At 36.2% G+C, this 14,566-nt stretch overlaps 1 protein-coding gene across 3 annotated transcripts in view; it reads left to right on the plus strand.

The window, feature by feature from the left end:
- The window catches only part of TTC27 (tetratricopeptide repeat domain 27), a 250,727-nt gene that overhangs the window by 65,521 nt on the left and 170,640 nt on the right, over nucleotides 1–14,566 (plus strand). For all 3 annotated transcript variants that reach the window (XM_069072168.1, XM_069072169.1, XM_069072167.1), the window contains 3 exons: nucleotides 278–411; nucleotides 1,816–1,928; nucleotides 6,598–6,664. In XM_069072168.1, the coding sequence (XP_068928269.1) occupies nucleotides 278–411; nucleotides 1,816–1,928; nucleotides 6,598–6,664 (314 nt within the window). The remainder of the gene's footprint in view (nucleotides 1–277; nucleotides 412–1,815; nucleotides 1,929–6,597; nucleotides 6,665–14,566) is intronic.

A 14,566-nucleotide genomic window follows, 5' to 3' on the forward strand; every position in this document is an offset into this window, starting at 1 on the left:
ATGGGGCAGCTTAGGTGGTCCAGTGAATAGAGCATTGGCTCTGTAGTCAGGAGGACCTAAGTTCAAATCCAGCCTCAGACACTTGACACTTACTAGCTGTGACTGGGCAAATCACTTAACCCCGATTACCTTGCTTTCCCCCCTCCAAAAAAAAAAAGAATTATTGGCCTAGAGGATATTTTTATAGCTGTATAAATAAAAAAATTATGGTGATCTTTAAATAATTGGGTAGCATGTTCAGCCGCATTTAAACCATTGAATCTTATTTTTAAAATAGGAGCTTTGGGGAAAAGGACTCGATTTCAGGAAAATTATGTGGCACAGCTTATTCTAGATGTACGAAGAGGAGAGGACAGCCTTCTGCATGATGAGCTTAGCCCAGCACCTACTCCTCTGGAGAATTTAACAAAGGTAAGCGGGGAAGCCAGTTAGTAATAACTGACCTTTCCAGGCTTAACACTTTCAATCACAGAAGGCTAGTGCAGAAGAACACTGAATCTGGTAGCAAGAAATGTAGACCTAGCTTTTACTTTATCTAAGACTTCTGAAAGATCATCTTTTTCTTTAATTCTCTGGCATACTCTATTTGAGAAAGAATGGAGACTGGGGTATTTTAATAACTTCACTGTGGTTTCTAATTAATATAGTGTTACCAATCTAGCCGGATACTTTCTCCCAGGTGGAAATAAATAAAACAAACTAATTACAAACTCATTATGTTTATTATGGTGTTGTCCTTGTCTCCCTTGTACTGGTGACAGTATCCAAAAACTTATTTCTTACTTCATTGTTTTCACAAAGTATTTATGGGCTCTTTGACTGGTTTTATAATTTGTGTCACATTCCTCTGAGTCATCAGTGGGTAGATTGCCAAAGATAGCATCTCTAGTCTGGCCCATCAGTTATCCTTCCTTATATACAGAGTAAATTCTTCTCCTTTCATTGACTTTCAGCATTTATCTGTGCCAAAAAGGCACTCCTCCCTCCTTTTCTTCATGCAGTCTTCCCTTCCCTTTCACAGTCCTCCATTTCATAGAATTATAGATATTGAACTGGAAGGGAACATAGAAATCTTCTATTCCAATCTTTTCATTTTAAGGATAAAGAAAATGTGGCTCAGAGAGGTTGTTACTTCTCTAAGGTCATAAGGTAATAAATGCTAGAGTTAGGACTGGAGCTTAGTGCCTCCAACTCCAAGTCCCATATTCTTTCCACTATAGAGCACTACTACCCTATGGAAGGTATTTGTGTATAAACTTTATTTATCCCAGAGTCACAAATCCAACATTATATGGGATCTGTTGTTGATTCCTAGTGTTATAAGCCAGTGCTCTCCATTTCTTAACATTACTTGACAAAAATGTCAGTGTTCAAATTTGAAATTTGTAGTGATCCATTAGAAGTGTTCCATAGAGGTTCTTATTATGACTGATGAGACTTGGCATGGGCTAATGGTAGAATATAGCATCTGCCATTGAAGAGAGTCCATGTTTCTATGATAAAAAGAGAAGGCAGCCACCATTCCTTTACATGACTCAGATTAGGAGTCATAGGCCTCTTGCACCCATCCCAGGTGGCATCTTGATTTGGTAAAGTAGATGGAGGAAGAATTATGTGTAGATGGGCAGATAGGGAAGGGCCAAGAAGAGCAGGATGAAGTTCCTGTGGAGTGTCAGTACGGGTATCAAATTTTTTTTAAACTGCTCTGTATTTGATGTGATTTAGGGGATTAAAGATAATATAAAATAACCAGTGAGCATTTAATGAATGAATTAAATGATCTCTATTCCTCTCTCCTGTTTTTCCCTATACCAGAATCTTGAGCTAACTGATGATACAGTATTGAATGAGATAAAGTTAGCAGATTGTGAGCAATATCAGATGCCTGACTTGTGTGCTGAAGAACTTGCTGTTATCCTTGGAGTCTGGTAAGTTACTTGGAAATCTTTATACTTTAAGTAGATTATACATTGTTGTTCTTATGGAACACTTGTCATTTGAGAAGACTAGTATTTTTATTTTATTTTTTTAATTGAAAAATAATTTTATTTCCTAGAGTAAGTTTACTTCTTAGGAATTGCACAATTAACTGGATATCCAATACAGCATTCACCCATTCCCTTTTCTATTATTAGATCAAATTACATTAACAGATTTTAGGGTGTGGGAGAAGCAACTGCAAAAAAAAATCTACATGACCTTTCAGAAATCAATACTGAAATTTAGGGCTAGAAAAGAAAACTGTCCCGAACTTAGTTCATTGTGATGACCCAACCAGAATCAAGTCTCATTCTTTCTGGTCCTCCCCAATACTTTATACCAAACCTATACTGAATTGAATGGCATTTGAAATCAGGACCAAGGACTAGCTTAAACTCAGAAAGTACCCTTTCCCAGAGCAACTGTCAGACAAGAATAAATCCCACAAATTCCCTCCTGTGCCAAAACCTCGAAGCCTTGAGGATATTAGAGAGGTCAAACCGAACCTCCTAAATCAATACTCTTTTGAACTTACATACAGTGATGCCCTAAGACTTCCAGTAGTTTCTCTATCTTTTTCTCTCTGAGTTTTGGCCAAATTGACTATGATACTATAAGATTGTGAGGTATTCAGTTTTTCTGTTTTTTAAGAAAAACATTCAGGTTTACTTTGATTTTTCTTTCCATCATTTATATGAGACAACTTTTTTTTTTACTCAGGCTATTTTTACATATTCTAATCTGGGTCAATAATACTTCACAATAGCTTGAAATCCAGACCAGAAATGTGAATATATATGAAGTGCCAAATTCAGTGATATGATGTAATCAATTACATTCCATATGTATTTACTCACTAAATTCTCCCACCTCACTCTTTCCCCTACATTTCCCTTTAAGAGAAGGGATGAGAGGATGATGTACTAAGTACTGGTCCAGTTTCTCATTTGAAAACCCTTCATTTAAGGAAATCACCCCAAAGCATCAGGTAATGGGTCAAAAGGTCTATATATAGGCCCTTTAAGAGTCAATGGCATTCCTGGCTTTAGCCACAACTCAAATATTCAAAGAGTCAATCAGAATCATATCTGTTCACAAGTTTGAACTGCTTGTTGATGCAAAACTTTGCATTGCCTTGTCCACAGAAGGCCTGACCAACTTTTGTGACTAAATTTCTGTACAGTCTCTGGAGGGAATCTTGAGTTCTTCTCAATTGCAGAAGAATTTTGGGAAATTTCCCTTCTGTCTTCACTGAAGGGCTGGGTTCCTTTTACTAATATTGGAAGTTCCTCTTGGTCTGGATATCATCAAGAATCTGTTGCAATTCCTCATCTTCAAATCAACCCTCCAGGCTTGGAATCAGAGCCTTAGCCTCTTCTGCTTTCTCAGGACAAAGGTTTGCTAAACAGGCCAACTCAAACTTATGGAGCTTTTTCTGGAGTAACAAACTCTGAACACTAGCGATGGTTTCCCTGTTTTTAAAACGACTAAACCGTGCAGTGTAATTTCATGAAAACCTCTGAAAGTTCTTGTTCATCCTCCGCACTTTCATTCTGTTGCTTTTGATGCTCCAGAAGCATGTGGACTTCAGAATTTAGAAGAGTTTCTGCTGTTTCAAACTCTTTGGGGAAGATGAGCTGCGAGGCATCTTCCTCCACATCGCCAGCGCGAGGGTCGCTGTCTCTGTCCACCATCACGCTCCAGCACCGAAGACTAGTATTTTTAAAAATAATTCATTAATTTAAAATTTTCAGTATTCACTTTTTTTTGGTCTTTTTTTTTTTTTTGAGGAGAGAAGGCAGGGCAATTGGGGTTAAGTGACTTGCCCAAGGTCACACAGCTAGTAAGTGTTAAGTGTCTGGGGCTGGATTTAAACTCAGGTCCTTCGACTCCAGGACCAGTGTTCTATTCATTGCACCACCTATGTGCCCCCAGTATTCACTTTTATAACATTTTGAGTCCTAGAATTTTCATCCATCTCCCTCCCCAAGACAATATGCAATCTGATACAGCCTGTACATGTACAATCATATTAAACATATTTCTACATTAGTCTTGTTGTGAAAGAAGAATCAGAATAAAAGGGAATAACCACAAGAAAGAAAAAACAAAAACAAGAAAAAAAGAGAAAATTGTATGCTTCAATTTGCATTCAGACTCTGTGGTTCTTTCTCTGGATGTGGATAGCATTTTCCATAATAATGGAAAAACTGTTATTAAATAGTAATAATTGAAAGACTAATATTTTCAGGTCCTTATGAATAGGGGAATCTTTGAATCCCTTTAATATATATATAAAAAAAGAGTAAGTGAAGTAGCCAAAGAGATATTTGACTAAAGTAAATGACAAGAGTATCTTCAGTCCTCCATCTTCCAGTCACCAAGAGATGCTTCTTAACCTAAGTGATTCTTTTCTTAGTGGAATATGGGAGGATAAAATAGATTAAAGAAAGAGGAAAAGAACCAAAATGGACACAAAATATGTTTAGCAGTTCTTTTTTTGTGGTGGCAAACAACTAGAAACTAAGAGGGCCCATCACTTGGGAAATGACTGAAGAAATTATGGTGTATTAATATAATGGAATACTATTGTTCCCTAAGAAATAATATAAAAGATGGTTTTGGTGAAACCTGGGAAATTTTGAATGAACTGATGCAGAATGAAGTAGTATAACCGGGGGAACACTTTATGCAATAACAGCAACACTGTTAAAACAAACTTGTTTGAAAGACTTAAGAAACAACCACAATACTAGACAACTAATGATGAAGCATATTACCTACCTCCTGAAAGAGAAGTGATGGATTCAGGATACAGAGTTAGGCATACATTTTTTGGACATGGAATTTGTTTTGCTTGAATATTTGCATCTGTTAGAAGGATTCTTTTTTTTTTTTTTACAGTGGGGGTGTGGAGGTAGAAGGGAGAAAAAATATATTTTTTTTTCATTGATAAAATGAGAAAAACTTAGTTAATTAAAAAAACCCCATAGAATTCCATAGTTGGCCAGGATTTCTGCCTAGTTCAGTCTATACTTTAAAAGGAATCACCTTAATCCTTCCCCCTACTCACCCCTTCAATAAGCAATCATCTGTCTATTACTCAGAGACTCCAAGTAGTGATCAACTCATTACCTTTTGATTTTACCTAATCCACATTTGTACAGCTCTAATTCTTTTTTTTTTTTTTTGCTTTTTAAAAAATTTTAACTAATTTGTTTATTTACTTTTAGTTTACAACATTCAGGTCCACAATCCCTTGAGTTTCAAATTTTCATCCTCTCTCCCCCTCTCCCTGCCATGGTGGCAGCTCTAGTTCTTAAGAAGTTTTTTATTATACCAGTATTTGCCTTCATAAAATTTCCACTCTTCACTCTCAGTCCTTTCCTCTGAGACCAAAGTCTAATTTTGCTTCCACCTGATGGCTCTTCAGGTTTGAGGAGACTTGGCTTTCTTTGTCTATCCTGGCTTATTCATTGGACCTGACAAATATTAGTCTATTAAAGAATAAATTCTCTGAAATTAGTGCTGTAGCATGTTAGCTATATATATACTGCTTCTTCATATTTGTGATCAGTTTTAGTCTCCCCCACCCACCCATTAGTGACAGTAATACTGAACTCCAACTAACTAGAAATCTCTATTAACTGGATTACTGCAGTTGTCTTTTAGGAGTCTAAACCAGATCGTAAGAAAACTCTCAGTAACTTCCATTTAACAACAAAACAAAAAACATTCTTCCATCCTATATCCTTAGTTCAGTATACACAGTGACCTCAATTTCTTCTACCTTCTATAGCTACGATAATACTATTCGGTGTTGAGTGAGGTCCAGAATCTTTTGACTCCATGTAAAATTTATAATTATTAGGCAAGAAAGTCGTTTACATATTTTAGTAAAATTTGTAACAACAAAGTTTAAATTAAAAAAAATTCTGGTTCATTTTCAGGTATCTTTTAATCACTTAAACAGGATAGCATTCCCAGGCATTTTGATCAACAAGGTTTTACTGTCTTAGTTTTTGTGTTGGGAATGAACCAAAGGTAATTGGAGCATCAATGTACTAAGAAGCTTCATTTTAAAAAAAACTATAGTTTATTTTTTTAAATAAAGAATTTTGTTTTTAAATCTCCTTAACAATAAATGTGTAAATTCATGAGACAACTCTTCCATAGTAGACTCTGCTCTGAGGCCCTCTTACATATGCTTGATGTTATCACAGAGTTGTGCTGAAATTGGGGTCAGTGCCAGGTATCCTGTAGTTCAAAGCATTTAGTTACTTTAGAGAGAAATAGATCTGTTTTTTCTGTATAGATTCATACACACACATATCTACACACTTATATGTGTATATATCAAATATACATGCATATACATACCCACACCTATATATGCATACACATGTGCACACACACATATAATTAAATGCTATTATATTTGTAAAATGCAAAATCCAGCACCTGGTACATAGTAGGCAGTTAACAATTTCTTGTTTCATCTTCCTCCTTATGTATGCACATATGCACTCATTTCTGTGGCATACTGTTTTTGCATTTTAATCAAACCAGTTCTGTAAATTAGTATTCTTTAAATCAATATACTTTTTTTTTTTACAGCACAAATTTCCAGAAGACCAACCCAGTGCATAAGTTAACTGAAGAGGAATTATTGGCATTTACATCCGTATGTAATCTTTTCTTCTTTAAATTTTTTTTCTTTCTTTGTTAATTGTTTTGCCCTTTCCTTGAGGCTTTCTCCCATGGTCAGACTATGTCAGGAATGGAAGTAATGAGAAATAGAAACAGAGTTGTCATCCAGGCATATTACAGACCACCCTGAGAGAAGTGTAAAATAAATGATGTATTCCAGGAACAGCTCCCATTCTTGACCTAGAGGTGTGATATAGAAGTGATGGGAGACCTCACTTATTTAGTCATTTGCTGGATTTCTTTTTCTGTGTGTACAGTAGAGCAATTAATAATTTTTGGCTTGCCTTAATGATAATTTCATCTTAGAAAAGCTTATTAAAGCAATAAGGATAACTGTTTTTTATTTCATTTTCCACATCAAGAAGCCAGTTTGCTGATTTCGAAATGAAAATGAATTTTGGAGGAAAGTGACTACTTCAGCTTATAGTTTTTAATAAAGAAAGAGAGGAAAGTCAGCTGTAGTTTGAAATGCATTCTAGCTTTTGGGATGAAAGATTTCAAAGGATTTAGAAAAGGGGCTTTGTGAACTAATGTTTTATAGGGAAGTCAGCCCAGAAAGTCATAAGCAGCAATCAAAAATGAAATTCTGAAGATACAGAGAGAAGTAATTTTGATGAGCAAATGCAGTGTTGGCTAATGGAAGCAATGTAGACTGCACAGAGAACTGATAGCCCAAACTTAGATTTTCAAAAAGAACAATCTTTCAAAAAGAAGATGAAGCAATGACAATGGAGTATAAGTGCAAAAGTAGGGGATGATCCTATTAGAATCATATTACAAATACTAGAGCTTTTTAATGAGCTGAGGTTGGTAAAGGATAATAATTTTATGCCTTTTTTGGAGGGCTTTTGGGGTTTAGTGACTTGCCCAAGGTCACATGGCTAGTTTTTTGTGTTAGGAGTCAGGCCAGATTTGAACTCAGGTCCTCCTGACTCCAGGACTGGTGCTCTATTCACTGCACCACCTAACCGCCCCCAGGATAATAATTTAAAAAAAAGATTTCTTAGATTTACTTGGGAAAAGGAAAAAAATCAGAGAAGCAAAAGAATTATTCCTTGAGTTGTCTGAGAATGATCACCAAAGATGGGAAGAAGTCAGAATTTAATTTTTGCTGATTGGTTATTTGACAAGATGAATTTGTATTCATCACAGATTTTACAGAAACAGAAATACAAGACAAGGAGGGCAATAGAGAACATGTAGTTGCCTTTGTTTAGTTTAAGCCACCAAGCCCAGGTAGAATAGGATTATGGATTTGGAGCTTTTAGGGTCCTTAAAAGTCATCTAGTGTATTCCTCCTTATTTAACAAATGGAAGAACTTAGATGAAGAGAGATGATGTCTTTTTCAGGGTCATATAAGTAGTATGTGGTAGTGCCAGGGTTTAAACCCAGGTCTTCTGATTCAAGAGGCTGTGATCTTTCTATTACCCTTAAAAATGGGAAGAACTATTGAATAATTAGGTAGCTAGGTGGTGCAGAAGATGGAGTGTCAGGTCTGGAGCCAGGAAGACTCATCTTTGTGAGTTCAAATTCGACCTGAGACACCATCTGTGGTATTCTGGGCAAGTCACTTAACCCTGTTTGCCTCAGTTTCCACATCTGTAAAATAAGCTAGATAAGAAAATGGCAAACCACCAGTATCTTTGCCAAGAAAACTCCAAATTGTGTCACAAAGAGTTGGTTACTACACAACAACAACATTAATCTCTAAGGATGCAGTGGATAGGGCACTAGGCCTGAAATTAGAAAGATCCGAGTTCAAATTTGTCCAGTTAGCAGTTCATCTGAAAAGGATCTGGGAGTTTTAATAGACTGTATGTTCAGTATGACTTAATAGTATAATATGGCACCCAGAAAAGCTAATGCAGTCTTTTGTTGCTATAAGAAAATAATTGTGTCAGGCAGAATATCTTTGAAAGTTTTTTATTATATACTTAAAAGGGACGGCAAGCTATATGTAATATTCACATTTTCATTTGTGATCCTCTTTCTGTTTTTCTTTGTATGTAGAAATGCTAATTTTCTTTGTATTTATTAAATACAGAAAAAAATTTAAAAAGCCCCAGCTAACTAAAGGGCCATGCACAGATCAGTTGTTATTACTTAAGATGCAAATTGCCCTATAAAACTATAAGTAATACTTATAATGTTCAACTATTTACCTATCTCTTCAGACCAATCAATAAAATGACAGTTCTAGGACAATTGTAAAACAATGTCCTACAACTGATAAAATGAATTTTTCAGTATTGAAGTAAATAAACTTCCTTATTAGTCATAATTTTTTAGAAAAGAAAGTTTTAGTGTCCAGGTCTAGGGATATGATATTCCATCTGTACTTTTCAGGTCAGACCACATCCAGAAGACTTTGCTGTATTCTAAGTGCCACATTTTGTGAAGAATATTGGTAAACTTGAGTATCTCCCCAGCAAGGCAGCCATAGTGTTGAGGTTTAAACAAATTGAAATGTGAAGGGATGAGTTTGGCTTATGTTGTGCTAACTTCCTCAATATGATTAAGATTCCATGTTATTAGCTCTGAAGTTAGAGGAGTAAGGACAATTCAGGATTAACCACTCTCAATAATGAAGAATGGCAGGAGATAATAAACAACAAATAATTGAATTCTGAGCACTGGCCAAGGGAATATTGTTGGATGGCATTAATTGGACCACTCATTAATAGAGTTGAAGGAGCATTCTTGGAATTCGAGGAAGCTAAAATGAGGAGACCTTGATCAAGTTTGTTTCCCAAAACAATTCCTTTATTTGGTAATGAATACCTGTCCTGATCAGTGACTATGTAATGACTCAATCATATTTACAAAATGCAACAATTTTGTGAAATATTAAGTACAAATATGACCTTTATTCTATAGAAACTGAGTCTTAGAGATATTAAGTGATTTGGAGGAGGTCACAAAGTTTATAAGGTGAAAAGCCAGGTCTTCAGCCTAGGTCTTATCACTCCAGGGGGTGAAAGATACCTTTTTGGCAGTGGAGTTGAGAATATTTTAGATACAGGGGTCAGAAGGGATGAAGTTTTTATAATTCCCTTTGTGATCGCCAATCACGATAATATTTCTAAGGCTATAGGATCTACTTTTGAGACAAATCTAATCAGTTATTCCTTTTTTTTTTTTTTTAAAGCAATTGGGGTTAAATAAGTTGCTCAAGGTTACACTGCCAGTTATTTTTTGTGTGGGTGCCAAGTATCTGAGGCCAGAACCGATCCCGGGTCTCCTGATGCCTGGGCCGGTGCTCTTACTCATTGCGCCACCTGGCCGCCCCATCGGGTTTTTACTTTAAGCAGATGAGGAACTACAGTTGTCCATTATATAGTCTACTAGAACTTAAGTAGCAGAAATCAAAGATTCCCCTCTTTGGCAGAGCCTTTGACATTTCAGGTAGTGAAGAATTCAGACAGCTCCAGTGCTGTGTAAGGTCCAGTCCAGTTCACCTGTTGTGTGTTGAACTGAATCACACTTAGTCTAGCCCATTCTGACTTATGAGTGGTTATTGATATATACTACCTGTTCTTTTTGGAGGAATTTGGCCAAACACCACTAAGGGGAAATTCTGGGAGGCAGTAAGTAATGCTGGTGAAGGCTCTGGGTGAGGCTTTGCCACTTTTGCTGATAGCCCCAGCTGTCTCCCATCCCTGTGAGCCTTTCTTGCCACATAGAGACTGGAATAAGGCATAGCAGCAGAGAATGCAGAGAGGAGAGGGGGACTAGTGGCATATCCCTCTTTTGTTTTCCCATGTGGATTACAGCCTTTTGGTTCATTTCAGATGGTAAGGGGAATACTGCCTTAGGTTTTACTTCATTTGGGCATGGAGTTTAAAGGTCATCTCATCAGCCTTTAGACCCCTTGATTAAATTCCCAATGAGGAGACTGCAGCCTAGAAAGGTCATGCTCAAGGTCATGTAGCTGCGTAGGGGTCAGGTTTTATTACTGTAGTGCACTGGAAGAGCAAGTCAGTCTCCTTCCATTCCTGGCTTTGAGCTGGTGGAAAGTAAAGTAGTGGAAGTAATAATAATCATCATTACTAACATTTATATAGAGCTTACTATATGTGAGGCATCATACTAAGTACTTTACTATCATTATCTCATTTGATCCTCATAACAACCCTGGGAGGCAGATGCTATTATTATCACCCCCATTTTACAGACAAGGAGACTGAGGCAAACAGGTTATGTGACATGCCCAGGGTCATACAGCTAGTGAGCTTAGTTCTTCTTGACTCCAGGCCCAGTGCTCTTGTCTACTGAACCAGTAGTAGAACAGAAGCCCTGAGCTTTGAGGCCACAGGTCCAAAGGATAGTAAAGCAGAGTCGTAAATCCCAAAGTCTTTTGGAACTTTAGGTTCCAGAAATGGAAAACACTTCAATCTAATGTGAATTATACAATTCTCTTTTCATTCTCTTCTTCCTCTTGAGTACTAGATTGGTTGTCATTGAAGTAATTTGACTTCAGGGTCCAAACTGTCCTCTTGTATGAGTCTCACTGATTTTGCTTTCCACTGCTCATGGAAAGAGAAATGCATTGACTGACTCTCTTTAACATTTTCTTTCTTGAAGATACTATTCATATTTAAAAGACCTACTAACTCTGGGTCTCATGTATGCCGTGACATTTTTGCCAAGATATTTTTAATACGAATTTTTTTTCAGGATTCTTCCTAGGTCTTCTCTCCTGTGGTATCTAATTTCATTTATTCTCTTCTCATCCCTCACTGGCTTCAAAGGCAGAGAGCATATCATATTATTAGCATCTTCCTTGGAGCGTTGTTGTGAAGATCAAATGGGATATTCCTCAGAAGCACTTAGCACAGTGCTTGGCATATAATGTTAGATAAATGCTTATTCCCACTCTCCCCTCCTTATTCATTTTGGCATACTCACTATGCCTAGCAGAGTGCTTGTGCATTATGGTAGGTGCTCAGTAAACATTTGTTAGTTGAATCAATGATTTGCTAATCTTTTATTTATTTATTTATTTACTTTTAGTTTACAAAAACAATCCCTTGAGTTCCAAATTTTCTCCCCCTCCCTCTTCCGCCCCCCCTCCCCCCCATGGTATGCAATCTGATAAAGGTTCTACAAATACCTTCACATTAAACATCAGTCAAGTTGTAAAGAAGAATTATAACCAATGGAGTGAACTATGAGAAAGGAGGAACGAAACAAAACAAAACACAAAAAAGAGAGAGCAAATGACTTGCTAATCTTGACTTCTGCCCAATGGTACAGAATACTTGATTCTTTAAAATAAGATTTTATTGATGTCTTTTGTTTTTTACATCACTGTAGTTTCCCCCAGTATGCTCCCTTCTCCCTTTCCAAGAGAGACATCTTATGTAAGAAATAAAAAAAATTTAAAGACAGAAAATAAAAATAAGAGAAACAAATCAACACAGTTGAACAGTAGATTGAAAACGTCAAAAAATGAGTGCAATGTTTAGTACTTGTGGACTTCCCATCTCTTTGAAGGGTTGGGCTGGGAGTGACCTTTCATATCTGTTTTTTCAAGCCATGCTTGTTCTTTGTAATTTTGTTCTTTATTGAACAGTATAATCACCTTCTTTTTAGTGGTAGTTTCAGGAAAACTGAAATTCTGACATAGTGTGCTGAGTGGTATTAGTGTTTCAATTCAAAAGTGTCAAAAGTCTTTTCTCAAAGAAATACTTTGCTTTTCTTAGACTGTCATTATGATAGGCAGTCCCCCAAATCTTGCAATCACACATTTCAGGAAACAGAATGAGTCATAACAAAAATAACCTATATTGTGCTAGTGGGCCATTTGCGTTATATCGGCTAGATAATTTAAAATTAGCTATGTTATCTACGTTATTTCCTTATAGATGAGCCAAGTTCAGGGGCATTCAAGGGTGTTTTTAATTTCCTTTCATTGTTGAAAATGTGAACAATCTAGTTTATACATACAGGTGTCTAAGTTTTCGTTGGCAAAACTTTTGCTTAGATATAGATTAATACTGGCAGCTTGCCCTTTTTTTTTTTTTTTGGCCTTTGCTTGAAATCCCAAGGTCTTTCTGCAGTTGAATAGATGGAAAGGGACCCTTTCTGCTGTGAATTCTAAATGTATTCTATGAATAGGGTACATGTTTCATAAAATAATTACATCTTACTAACCATTTCAGAACATTATGGTTGCATGTTATTTTTCTTTTGGAGAATTTGGCTCGACTTTCCTTTGTTTTTTTTTTTTATTAAAATTTCTTAGTAAATAGAAACACAAAGTAATAGTAATTTTGTATAAGAGATGCCTGTTTGCTTTAGTTGTTTTTGTTAGCATGTGAAGGTTTCACATTATGATGTATATGGAACATATGCCTTGGATTTTAAAATCTCTTCTGTCCAGACTTTTTTCTTTATTTCAATTCAGCACTCATTGCTAATTTATTCTTTGGGACATACAAAAATGTCCCAAAATTTTACAATTTTGGGACAATACAAAAATAGACAGTCTTCATTCTTCTTTCACAATCAGTCAGTCAGGAAGTATTTCTGTAGTGCTTACTGTGTGTCAGATAACAAGCTAGATGATGGGAATATGAAGACAAAAATGAACAGTTCCTGCCTTCAGGCAATTTACCAAGGATGAAGACAGGCTAGAATCCTGAGCCCTAGATCACCAGTCTTCTTTCCTGACCAGCCTTGTGCTGTCGTTCAAGGAATCACATCTTAAGAAGATGCAACCTGACAATTGTTAGCCGTTAATGCTGCAACAGCCACAGTGGCTGAAGACTTGAAAAGAAGATTTCTTGCTACCATAATCTTTAAGGGAAGAAAATGAAAGCCAATAGCTACCTGGGATTTTTTATGTCAAATTTAAGCCAAAGACACAAACATTTTCTATGTATAAACTGTGCCTAGTGGCATAGTTCCTAACTTGCAATAGCAGATGTAAGGAGATGATTTAATTCTTTGAGTGCAGAAACTAAAAATCTGCATACATCATGAGGGAGCAACTTTATGACAAAGCTTAACTCAGATTGCTAATATATACCAGGACTTGATATCATGAGATATTTGCAATGCCTTTATTTAGGAATTTTCATTTTGTTAATAAAGGATTGAGTAAATTTCTTTTTTGTTGTTGTTCGGTTGTTTTCAGTCATGTAAAACTCTTTGTGACCCCATTTAGGATTTTCTTGGCAAAGATACTAGAGTGGTTTGCCATTTCCTTTTCCAGCTCATTTTACAGATGAGGAAACTGAGACAAACAAGGTTCAGTGACTTATCCAGGGTCACTGAGCTAGTGAGTGTCTGAGGCCAGATTGGAACTCAGGAAGATGTCTTCCTGACTCTAGCCCTGGCATTTGATCCATTATGCTACTTAGCTACCTGAACATCATTTTATAAAGGAAACTAATTCCTGATAGTAATATTGAAAGCCCAGTGTTTTCCCCATTATACCATGCTACTTTTAAAAATTCTCATTGGAAGAAATAGTAATAGGCATTGTTCAGTAAGAAACCAAGGGAACATTTCTGTTTACTCTGTGATAGGGCAAAAAGATGTCCTAGGGCAATCAGGAGAGTAGAGATAGAGTGTTAAAATGTGCCTTTAGAATTGGGAATCATCAGAGCATTGGGAAGAAGGATTTGGATGATAAATGGAAGAAAATTAAATTTTTGAATGTTGAATTGTCAATAAGGTAGTAAGGAAGTACTAGTGGGAAAATGAGTAAGAAGAATGAGAAAGTGATTTAGAAAGGGAAAAAATTTTAGAATAAAGATCAACCTTAGAAATTTTTTAAATGATTAAAAACAGAAGAGACTTTAAAAAGGAAGATTCTGTGCACTCTGAAAGAGAAAGATAACTTCATCCAAAACTTTGAATCTACTC

This window comes from Petaurus breviceps, unplaced genomic scaffold, assembly GCF_028583685.1.
Source record: "Petaurus breviceps papuanus isolate PSGF00001 unplaced genomic scaffold, PetGlider_PUasm1.0 90845, whole genome shotgun sequence".
In the NCBI taxonomy this organism is placed as follows: domain Eukaryota; kingdom Metazoa; phylum Chordata; class Mammalia; order Diprotodontia; family Petauridae; genus Petaurus; species Petaurus breviceps.